The following is a 12,232-nucleotide window of genomic DNA, read 5'->3' as shown; positions in this document are numbered from 1 at the left end:
AGGGGGGGGTTTGAGAAATGCGACGTCACATAAAAATGCGAAACTTTAAATAAATATAGACAGCACGTTCTATTTAATTAAATAGACTTTTTAATAAATGTTTTCTCCTACAACATCAGAGTGCAGCGCCACATTAAATACGCACTACAATGACAATAGTTTGAAGCGATTTGAAGCATGTTTTATTTATTGTTTTGGGAGGGGGGGGGGCAGAGCTTTGTGACGTCATATTTGAGGGGGGTTTGACTTTTTGTGACGAAGGGGGGGGGGGTCAAAAATCGTCCAAAATCGCGTGACGTCATTTATGAACGGCCCCTTATTTGCATTCTGCTGTGTGTTCATATGGGCAAGTCCTGTCTTGTATGTTTATGGTAACAGTACACAAAAGAAGTAGCGTAAAGTTACTTTCATGTTTACATATACTGTAGACTGTGTAGAGTAATTTCCTCATAGACTGGTTTTGTTTGATGCCGGTATTTGTATCACTAATGTAAAGTTTGGTGCTATCACACTGAAGGTGACGTAATCAACTCGTGTTATTTATTGTCAGTTGTGTTCAATAGGTCGAGTTAATCTATTTCTAAACGATGAACTACGGTACATGTAACAATACAATTTAAAGTTAATGTTAAATTTGCTCATATATACTGTAAAATTATTGCAATACGTTTTAATGTACCTGCGTTGAAACTAAAGACTGTATATGGTTAATATAGAGGCTTGCGTGAATTCTCAATTCAATTGAAAAAGATCCCAATAGGAAAAAAGTTGTCTATTTTTTAGAAGCAGAATCGGGTCTTTAACAATGACGTTTTGTTTTTTTTCTTTAACAATTGACGTTAGAACATTCCACCAAATCCAACGAATCGCCACGGTGCTGCTTATCCCCTCTAACCATTTACAATACAGCGGTGCTGTGACGCCATGGTCAGCTGAGTGTCACAGCACCCCGACCACAGCACCGGGCTGCTCGTAAGTTAAAGAGCAACCAGGGTTCCCATCCACATCACAATATCATACCTGTGAACCCATACGGTTTAACACGTATTATTGTACAGGGAAATTTAGTTTTCAGGTCCATGTGGCGTACAGCCGTTTCAAGACGGGCAAAACATTTGTTTTGTCTATTTCTTTGTGTTTCTCCCTTGTGATTGGACTTTGTAGGATGAACATTGAGATGTATAAGGGCAGGGGGTGACCAATAAGGTCTAAATTGGTCTGTAATAAGAGAGGCACTGATAAGAGTTGACAGGTATGCAAGCTTGGGATAGAACCATCGCTTGAAGCACACACACGTGATAATTACTGTATCTACGTGTAATGACGACTTGACACACTTCTCTTGAGATGGCACTTTATTGAAGACACGTTCACTTGACATCGGCGGGGACCCCACTGCAACAGCCCCGAGTCTTCCGCGCATCTCCCTGAAATACCGAGGCCACGCCTCCCTTCCGGAACCTTCTCGCTGACTCTGGACGCTCGCTCCACCGGCAGACTCCACCGTCCTCTTCCGTCACCTGACCATGCTCCCTTCTAGAACATTCCTGTAGCCACCAGTTCCTTCGCACTCACAACTGATACCCCTGTCATTACCTCCCGTGGCCACTAGTCCATTCGTACTGAAGGCTGACTCCCCTGTCATTACCTCCCCTGGCTACTAGTGCATTCGTACTGTAGGCTGATTCCCCTTTCATTACCTCCCGTGGCCACTAGTCCACTCGTACTTCAGGCTGACTTCCCTGTCATTACCTCCCGTGGCCACTAGTCCATTCGCACTGCAGGCTGACTCCCCTGTCATTACCTCCCGTGGCCACTAGTCCACTCACAGCGCATGTAGGCTCTACTGTCATTACATGTGTATTACGTTCAAGGTGTACATGGAATGGCTCTGACTCCCGGCCACGTAGTTTTACCCAGGCCCGCTCACCATCATGAATGTCCTTAATGATCGTGAGCAGAGGGTCAGGGACTCCGAAAGCACGAAGAACAACCCAGAGCCCAGGCCTACTGATGGTATCATATGCCTTGACCAGGTCAATGAGAACAGTGCTGTACAACGCTAATAGCTCAGTGAGATTTTACCTGTTACAATAAAAATACATGTGTTCGAGACTTGTTTACACATTTCTCGATATTGCACTTCCGACAGTGTTTTGGTATTGCTTGTTGTTGTAACTTGTTGACCCGCCCCTACTGGACACCCGTGGACAAAGAGCTTTATAGCTCATCGAATTCCTTCAGTGTAAATATTCTGATTTTAAGCAATTTTGTGAAGCCAATGGAATTGTGTTGGGTCATTAACGCGGCTGGATCGTTCGAGAATGGGCGGTGGCTTGGGGGTGACCTCCATCCAGCAGTGGAATGACCAAGGCTGATGATGATGATGATGTCCAGAATGGTGATATCGATTTAAACTGGAGAAATCCGATCAGCTGTAAAGCTCTTTTTTTTACAGATGTCCAGTTGGGGTAAGAACGTTCCAACCATACAAAAAACACGATAAGAGTGCAAAGTATTGGAAAGGAAAACAAATCATACTCTTTGGTTTTTTCGGTAAAGTCACGTAGGTGAAAACTAAATAAAAACAACTAAATTAAATTGCAGTCACGAAGACTTCAAATCTAGAAAACAAATCACTTTTTTAAAAAATACACACGAATAAAACTAAACATTTATTTTAAAATCTCATCAACACGTAAATATTGTACGTGGAATCATAATAATTTTTACACTGGTCAACACACTTTTTCTGGCATAAGGCTGATTCCAAATCTGGCATCAGTTTTTATCTATCACATCAGGTTTTTGAGATATCAATTATTGCATTTTTAATCAAAACTGCAGAAGAAAAATATTAAATAAATGTGGATATCTACATAAAATGATATTATAAACACACTATCCTAAAAATACAGCACCATATTTTAACACTAAAGCAGTCACTGACTCGCCACAACTTGCAATCATAAGTGGCAGAGTTAATTTCGGGTAAAATCAATGAAAATGGGGTATGACGATAGCATAAAAATTAACCCGTAAAAACAAAGTTTTTCACTATAAATCCTTTATATGCGTGGCGGCTAGAGTCCTCTCGTCCTCTGGCTTGAGATGGCTGCCACCTATGGGTCAGATGATTGCCTGCCACCAGGAACAACGAGTCTGTGTGCAAAATGTCAGCTCGATTGGATCACGGGAAGTGGGTTAAAAAACGACCGAAAGATTTGCACGGTCGTAAGCGCGCAAGCAAGCAAGCAAGTGAACTTAATATAAAGGATTTAAAAATGAGATGTGATAGAGCAAATCTGAGATCAGATTTGGAATCAGCACCCTGAAATTAGTCTAAAACAGCTGCAAAAGTCCAGGCCAGAAAAAAATGTGTTTTTTGTTGTTGACCAGTGTTATTATTGCCATTAACCGCGAACACGTGTTCGCCACCGTCTTCAGCATCGTTATCCTTTAAACAAAATACTGAATACTCTTAGTTTTTTCGGTAAAGTCACGTAGGTAAAAATAAAAATAAATAATTAACCATAATTGAAATAATAATAGAAATTAAATAATAAATCACGACGTTTCGGAGGCAACACAAGCTTCCTTCATCAGGTGTAAAAAGGCACAGCAAAATAACTGTAGTGGGAGGTATTTGTGATGGGGCATTAATATTATTTTAATTAATTACTTTTTTTAAATTATTATTATATGTTAATATTATTTTATTTATATTATTATTTCTATTATATTTTATTTTTACCTTCAAATCTAAAATACTGAATACCGTAAGTCTCAGACCACGTGGAGCTCCGGAAAGTAAGACGCACCCAAACTTACGCCCGGTGTCAATGACAAACATGAAAAACTTGTCACTCGGAAACACACAAATATATGTAACAGATTAAAAGACGCACACTCTCCAATCATTTTTCTTTAACCCGAGTGAAAAATACTCTTATCTTCAATTACGGTGTATCTCACCATCAAGAGAATACGGTAATAAATTATGTTAAGTTTTGATATAAACCTTTCGTGACCGCAGGGATTCATATTTTTGGTTCTTTCGGTAAAGTCACGTAGAAGGGAAATAATACAAATATTAAACAAGAAAAACCTCGTGTTTGATATTTGTATTATTTTATTATTTCCCTTCTACGTGACTTTACCGAAAGAACCAAGAATATAAATTATGTTAATACTCTTAGGTTCTTTCGGTAAAGTCACGTAGTTAAAATAATCATAATAAAATATTAATAAATTAAAATAACTAAACTTTCATTTATTATTATTAATTTTATCATGACTTTACCGAAAAAAACCGAAGAGTATGAATCCTTGCAGTCACGAAAGCTTCAAATCTAGAATAAATTATGTTAAGTTTATGCTAATTATACGCGGGGGGGGGGGGTCCAACGGTACGTGCGGGTTCACGGCGCGACCGGACAAGGGCGTGGCCGCGCATAAACAACGCAACTTAACATAAATTAACCAACTTAGCATAAATCAGCATAAATTAGCATAAATTAGCATACACTTACAGCGGTGGCGGTGGGGGGAGCCGAGCGGGTTTGTGACCGCGGCGCCATTTTGTCGCAGGGTGGCTGAAAGCTGCTGCTGCTGCTGCGGCTGGTGGCGCTTTGCCCCCCACCCCCCGCGTCTCCTCATCATCCTCCTCCTCTCGCTCTCAACTCTCAACCCACTCCGCCTCGACTCCTCTGTCCGTCGCCTTCTGAACCCTTTCTTTAGAAGTAAATATTTAAGGCTTCCCCCCCCACCCCTCTCTCTCTCATCACCCAGCCACCCGCCCCTTAGATCGATCGTCAGTCGCGCTCGCAGCCTGCGGTTTGGACATCGCCGCTCCGTCGTCTTCTTCGTTTTCTTCGTCTTCGTTGTCGTCTTCGTTGTCGTCGTCGTCGTCTTTGTCGTCTTCTTCTTCGCCGCTTGGCTCGGCTCCATTGGCGGTTCTCGCGGGGCCCACGGGGAGGCGAGCCGCTAGTCCCGGGCGGGGTTCGTGTCCATAGACTTGGAGCAGGCCTCGTCGGCCTCCTCGGTTCCCGCTCTCGTCGTTGTTGTTGCTTTGTTGTTGTCGTTGTTGTTGACTACTACGACTCGTTAGTTTGGTAGTTGTCTGTCTCCCCCTACCCACACCACCACCACCCCCCTCTCGCTTTCTTCTTTGTTTTGTTTATTTACTCGTTTGGTCAGAGTTGTGTTTGTTGTTAAACTGTTGTTGTTAAATTGTTGTTGCTTCGGTTGTTGTTGTTAAACTGTTGTTTCGGTTGTTGGTGGTGGTTTCCGTCGTATCGGCTTTGCCGTCGTTTTAATTGTTGCCGTAGGGTTGGCTGGCTGCTGCTGTGTTGGTAGTTGTTGTGGTTGTTGCTGTAGTTGCTGAGTTGTTGTGGTGGTTGTTGTAGTTGTAGTCTCTGTCTCTCTGTTCGAGAAGCCCGGCGTGTTCGCTGCTGTGCTCGTTTGTTTGCCCACAATTGTTACCGTAGCCATCGTTATTGTCCCGCTCGCTGCTGCTGCTCTCTCTTTCATCCTCTTGCCTTGCTCCTCCATCATCTTCTTGGCTTGCTCCTCCATCATCTTAGTCGTCGTTTCCTTTGCGGGTTCATTCTTTCCCCTCCTCCCATCATCGTCGCCGCCGTCGCCATGGCCGGTAACTTCGACGCGCACGACCGCGACTCGTGGTACTTCGGGCCTCTGAGCCGCGTGGAGACGCAGCGGCGTCTGCAGGGCCAGCGGCACGGCACCTTCGTGGTGCGTGACTCCACCACGTGCCCGGGCGACTACGTCCTCTCGGTCAGCGAGAACTCGAAGGTGTCGCACTACATCGTCAACAACCTCGCAGACCGCTTCAAGATCGGCGACCAGGAGTTCCGAGACCTGCCCGCGCTGCTCGAGTTCTACCGAATTCATTATTTGGACACCACCACGCTCATTGAGCCCGCGGCGGTGAAGCCCACGGGGGTTCAAGGAGGTCAGCAGCTGCCCACGACGGCGGCCACGTCCACGGGTCGTCACCACCTCGACTTTCAACTGCAGGGCTCGTCGCCCTCGCCGCCCGCCTCGAAGAAGAATCAGCAGGGTGGTGGTGGCAGTGGCGGCGGTGGTGGTGGCGTTGACGAGAGCGTGGAGTTTGTGCGAGCTCTCTTTGACTTCCCCGGCAACGACGAGGAGGACCTGCCCTTCAAGCGTGGCGAGATTCTCACCATCGTCGCCAAACCCGAGGAGCAGTGGTGGAGCGCACGCAACAAGGAGGGCCGCACGGGGATGGTGCCCGTGCCCTACGTGGAGAAAGCATCGCGGCCACTTTCTTACGCGGCCTCGTCCATGGCACCGGGCAATCGCAACAGCTACGGCTCCAGCCAGGGCGGTGACCAGGGGCCGTACGCGCACCCCTTGGCCATCGGTCAGCAGCTTCCCAACCTGCAGAACGGGCCCGTGCTCGCCACTGTGATCCAGAAGCGAGTGCCCAATGCCTACGACAAGACGGCGCTTGCGCTAGATGTGAGTGGTCGTGGTGGTGGTGTTTGGCAGGGACGGGCGAGGTTTTTCTCATCGGCAAAAGTAGTCTGCAGGGTTACATATTGACCCGGGTTATGAGTTGGGGTGCGTTTAGGGTTATATGGGAGTCATGCTTGCGATGTTTTATGGCTTTTTGAAAAGTGTGTTTTTTTTGGTATTCGCATTTGTATGTTTCCATAGGACACCTGGTAACATTTTTTTAAAGTGATGGTGTAGTGGTAGTGCGATTAAATCCAGCGACTTTCTGAACTGTGAATAAGGCTGTCATTCGTCAGCGGATTGACAACACACCAACAAATATTATTGATAAATTAAACGTCGCCAGTTTGATCTGTTAAGGCGGTGTTATTGGCGAATGAGGGTGTTTTTTTTATTTACTGAAAGTTCTGGAAGCGTTGCGTCATGCGGCGAGAGGTGGGCATAGGTGCGAGGCAAATCCGACGCGGACATAAATACCTGAGTGGGAAACGATCTCAAGACGTGAAGGCGGCGAGACACATTGCGAGAGACCCAAGAGGGAAGAGTGATTTAAATAATGGGGTTGCCGTCTCGCAGGCGACAAACACGGGCAGTGGGCGCAATGTTTCTTGGAATAGGGAAGGAGCATGCTTAGAATTGACTTGAACCGTTACAGTTTCGACAAACTATGGCCACCAAAAGGCACCGGCAATTTGCCCACCACATGTACCTGGCGTGTCACGTTTGTGCCGTGGCCACGTTTGTTTTTATGTATTTTCTCCCAAGCTGTTGTCTTTAATAGCTTATATTGTTTTGTTTGACTTGGTGTTGTACAAAAGTTGCGTGGTTATGTAATGGTCTGGAGTGGTCCGTTCTAAAGGAAAATGGGTGGCACATTGATGTAACACTTTGTGCCTCTCACAGCAAGCAGGGCCTGGGGTCGATTACGACTCAGACGCCTTTCTGCGTCGTGTACTGTTTCCTCCCCAAGTTCTATGATTTCCCAAGTGTCCCAACTACTGAATAGCTACCTGCAAATTACTCAATTGGGATTACACACAGCCGCATTAACCGTACCTGTGAGAGTTTGGCAGGCCTCTCCAGAGAACGAGTTTTGAGGCTTTAGGTGGGTAAACGTGCAAAATAAAACGTGCGCACGTGTCCAGTAGCCAAGTCGAATGCGGTGGCAGAGTTCTCGTTGGCCTTGGTCGTTTGGTGACACTGACGGATGTAATGCGATTGTACATTACGTGGTGACCTTAATGTGAGAGCTGCTGGAATTGGGTGCTCTTGGGAATGTGGCCTACCACGGGAGATCATTTAAATTATCGATAACTGTCGGTCATTATTGGGTAGATCATAGGTTGAGTCTGGGTTAGTCTCTGCACGTCTTGCAATTAGCCCCTGTGAGATGCTAAGTCCTTGGGGTTTGTCGTTTTGTTAAGATTCTCAAGTAATTATTTTAGGGCAGTTATCCTTTATGCTTGTAAACGGAGTGCTCTTTGAGGTTAGTAAATGCGTCTGATGGCAGGATATGATGTGTGTACATGGAGTAATGAAGCTAACAACGTTAAAGGTTATGTGTACACGTGGTGAAATACGTGACAAAAAAAGAAAGAACAAAAATAGATTTTGTTGACCAGCCTCAATTAAATGTGGCTTTTCAAACTTTGGAAAGTGTTTTGAGTTTACAAAACGGGGTTTACAGTGTTTTAAATTGGAAACCGTTTTCTCAAGAATCCAGTCAAATTTAAATTAGGTTGTGCAATTAGGCTTTTGTGCCATTGTACAGATTACTCGTCACTTTATATGGCGTTTTGGTCTGCCTGTTTATGAAATGCTTACATTAATGTTGGGTCTCTTGTGCCAGGAGTAGAACAATATCTTTAAATCAGTAAACGTGCACAACTAAAAAGGGGTTGTGTTTACGGTTGATTCAGCAGTCTGGTATGTCGGTGTGGTACAGAGAATTGACAGTCACTTGTAGCAACATAATTCTGGCACCGAGGCTGTGGCCTTCACAATGTTGTGACTGTCAATTTGTGGGTGGATTTATGAAGAAAGGCTGCCGATTAAAAAGGTAACGCTTGACGGCTAAGGTGCCGAACAGATAGAAATGGTGGCTTGTCCTCCTTGTGAAGGCTTGCCACATACCGAGGCATGCAAATGCACTCCCCGGCACACCCGCCTCAGGCTTTTGGTGCCTGCCCTGGTAATTCGCGGCAGCAACAAAGATTCCTTAAATGAAATCCTGTCGTGTGCTGCAGCGTTTGTGAAGGCAACACCACAAATCAAAGTACAGCCCCTTAACCTGGTGTGACCTCTGCCAAGGGATGGCTTCCTGCTTTGAAACTGGATGGGAGAATTCCAAGCAAAATGGACAATTCGCTGTATTAAGAGGGTAACATTTATGGTTTATGCTGCTCAGTGGAAGGATGTTTTAACATTGTTTTTGGTATGTACATTGAATAGAGACCTGTTTATTTTGATTAATTGTTTTTGTTTTACCTTTTTTAAAATCGCAGATTGGTGAGGTGGTCACGGTGACGAAGATGCACGTCAATGGGCAGTGGGAAGGGGAGGTGAATGGCCGAAGGGGCCACTTCCCCTTCACGCACGTGCGGATCATAGACCAGGTCAACCCGGAGAACTCCTGATGGATGCGACCTTTGCTGTCCTGGCCGTTATTGTGTTCTTTCAGCCAGACTCTAAAACTGTGACTTTCAATGGATATTTTGTTTCTTATGAAACTAAAGGCAAGCACGAAAACACATGGACCTAGTCAAATGTCATCTTTGGTGGTTGAATGTCTTCTTTTTGCCGTGAAACCGTCGAGACCGTCCCACGTCGATGGGTGATGGACACCCATGATGCGTTCGCGTGCCCTCGGACCATGGGACTCGCCGGGTTAAAGGACTGCATGGAAGAAGAAAGATGCGTTTAAAGTGCAGAACTTGTGTCCGTAGGGCTAAACATTTCTCTTGCTGTAACTGCCATTTGTAATAATGTGGAGATTTAATGGTTCTTAATTATCATTATTAACGACAATCTTTTAGTTAACTACAACAATTCCATTTGTTCTAAGCTTTATAAACCAAAATTACAGTCTTTGCAAGGTGAACTTTTTTGTATAACTGATTTCTTTGGGTTTCATAATTATTAATACTGTATCTTATTGGCAGTTTTTAACTTTTTATACCTCTGGTCAAAATGTATTTTTTAAGTGATGACTTAACTTGAAAGCTGACTCGTTGGTATCCTTGAAAGTTTTTTTCCTTGCATTCAGTAACAACTTCAACGCGCGCATATGTGCATTAAATCATGCCAACAAGTACTGCCGCCAATTTTTAGTGCCAGTGTGGCTGCACTGTCGTGTGCGTTCTCCACCCTGCGCATGTACCGTACTCTCCAGGGGTATGTGTGTCAGCTTGTCCGTTACCACATTGCCAGCACACGAGCAGATATTTGAGCAGGTTAATTGGAGTGCTTTCTGTGCCTTTAACTTATTGCTGTAAATGCAGGGCTTTTCTTCTGCATTGCTGTCGATCGGGAAGACTGATGAAAATTTTGACTGTCTGCAGCATCCGATGTGACCCTTTCGGCGGCGTATGGTACTCATTGTTGGTCTGTTAGTTTCATGTTCGTACTGACCCCGTCAGACTAGAGCAAATAGACACATCGGGGGGGGCACGAAGATCGTTTGACCATAAGATTCTGCGGCACTGGTCACCTTGCGCCACTAACATCGACTGTGTGCATATCATCCGGCTGTTTAAAGGGAACGTCTCAGTGCTGTACCGGACCAGGTTTTTCTTTGCGAGCTGGTTGTGAGGTGTAGCTGTCCTTTGGTGGTGGTAGTGCTTGTGTTTGAATGGTGGACAAGAGCCTTACAAAGCACCATTTGCTTGTATGCCAAATCAGGTCTCTTAACTGTTATGTACATTGTGGTAGATCATGGTTATTAATGGTACATTGTGTACATGAGGTAATATAAATGCATTCACGAGCTGCTTTTATAATTGGGGGCACTAAAAAGTGAAGAGAATAAATGCAAAAAATAAACTGGCACGTCCCAAGTTTTATAAGTTGTTTTATAAAACGCGTAGGATTTAAGTCCATTAACAGTGACCAAATGCTGACCAGGGTGGCTTCCTCAAAACAACTCTGATGGCACTTTAATATGTTGGTGTTGCTTTCTGCGTACCATCCTGGCATGCTTGGGTACATCAGGTGTGCTCTACCAACCCGGTTTGACCTTTTGCAAGCAGTGCCATTGAATGAGATGCTGAATTGCTGTGGTCATTTTGACGAATGCAGGAGGAAAGAGACGTGAGCCTGAGAATCCAGATTCATTTTTAATGCCCCGAGGCAACGAATTCACGCTTGGCCTCGCATGTTGTTGGGTATGTTGTATGAAATTGTACCGTAAAGAAATGTATTTTCAAAGCAGCATGTAACATGCATTGTTCATTTGTACGCAATGAGCTCCGAGTAAATGGTTGAAAACTAAATGTTTACTCCTTGCTTTGTGAACGGCCTCAAAAGAAAACCGTTTGTGAATTATATTTTGTAGTGCACTATATGGGTGACTGGGACAGGTTGAAGCAGGTTGAGAAAGCCAACTTACTGATAGTTCTTTTATTGGGGTTTCAATTATCTTATGTTCAAATAGGTGATGTAAAAAATGTACAAACAACTTATCCTATTTGCGAACTGGTTCAAATATTTCCTTAATATTTTAAGAAGTCGATGCATATAGAGTACATTCAATAGGTTGCCAAGCTTCTCGTGGTTGATTATAAGCAATTAGTTATAATCCAGGGCAATGCAGTACTGTAAAAATTAACACATTTCATAATACCGGTTTGTAGCTGTTGACGAGAAACCAGTGTCAGAAAATGTTACTTCAACCACCGCACCGCGGGTCTAAACTTTGATTTCCACCCCCCCCCCCCCCCCGTACTATTCTGCTTTGCAATTCCTTCCCATCAATTTTGTTCCAAAGTTCTTGTAATATTTCTCCATTTTAAGAATCGTGGACTGTCTTGATACCTTAAAATGTGTTGTTTGTTTATATATGGCAATTTGGTGCTTTGGGCCTGTGCTCAGCAACTGTGACAAAATAAATTCTGATCTGAATAATCTTATTTCTGCCAACATTCGATTGGAATCCCGAGTTGCAAGTAAACGCTTTGCCGTACCGAACAATGCCTTTTTTTTAAAAAACAAATTACGTCTTCAATAAACGAGTTGCAAAATTCAGGAGCTCCGCCAAACGTGCGCTTACGCTAAAACAAGCCAGCAACCTCGGCGAGATTACTATGCCAGAGCCCGCGTTCCGTACGTGATGGCCACAGCAGACAAGCCCCGACTGGACTCGTGTTCTGCTCGCGGACAGGCGAGCGCGGCGCGGTAGGCGTTGACGTTGGTGGCCTGTACGCGCAGGAATGCGTGGCCCTGAATTCAGACATCGACTGCCCCACCACACCCACCCACCCACCAAAGTCGCTGAGCTCAACGACAACGGAAGTCCTCCCTCCCACCCACCCACCCACAGCTCGTAACGTCCTAAGCATCCGCCTGATTCATTCACCCGCGTGCTTGATCTGCACACAGCCACCTGTATAGACGATGCAACGCACCCTTTTTAACATTTGGGGGGGGGGGGCATTTCCAGCCATGTACGGCACTGCGCTAGTTAGCAGATTGACAAATCCGCTGCTGGACGGATGAAGGCTTGCCCACCGTGCGA

The 12,232-nt window shown here is 44.9% G+C and overlaps 2 protein-coding genes across 2 annotated transcripts in view; both read left to right on the top strand.

The window, feature by feature from the left end:
- LOC144933124 (aldehyde dehydrogenase family 3 member A2-like) overlaps positions 1-12,232 on the top strand; it is an 82,842-nt gene that overhangs the window by 23,089 nt on the left and 47,521 nt on the right. The window lies entirely within an intron of this gene.
- LOC144933123 (adapter molecule crk-like) lies at positions 4,540-11,622 on the top strand. Its single transcript, XM_078857695.1, has 2 exons — positions 4,540-6,504; positions 9,006-11,622. Exons 1-2 carry the CDS (start codon positions 5,647-5,649, stop codon positions 9,135-9,137), a joined length of 990 nt encoding a protein of 329 aa, XP_078713821.1. The 5' UTR covers positions 4,540-5,646; the 3' UTR covers positions 9,138-11,622.

The sequence above is a fragment of the Lampetra fluviatilis genome, chromosome 6 (assembly GCF_964198595.1).
Source record: "Lampetra fluviatilis chromosome 6, kcLamFluv1.1, whole genome shotgun sequence".
NCBI classification, from domain to species: Eukaryota; Metazoa; Chordata; class Hyperoartia; order Petromyzontiformes; family Petromyzontidae; genus Lampetra; species Lampetra fluviatilis.
Note: the sequence above shows the minus strand (reverse complement) of the source record. Positions and strands in the feature narration are given on the sequence as shown.

What these genes read in the sequence shown, in the direction of transcription:
- LOC144933123 (XM_078857695.1), top strand. Translation starts at nt 5,647, where the DNA reads ATGGCCGGTAACTTCGACGCGCACGACCGCGACTCGTGGTACTTCGGG. An exon ending in AGACGGCGCTTGCGCTAGAT is followed by an intron (nt 6,505 to 9,005) that starts GTGAGTGGTCGT and finishes TTAAAATCGCAG; the next exon opens with ATTGGTGAGGTGGTCACGGT.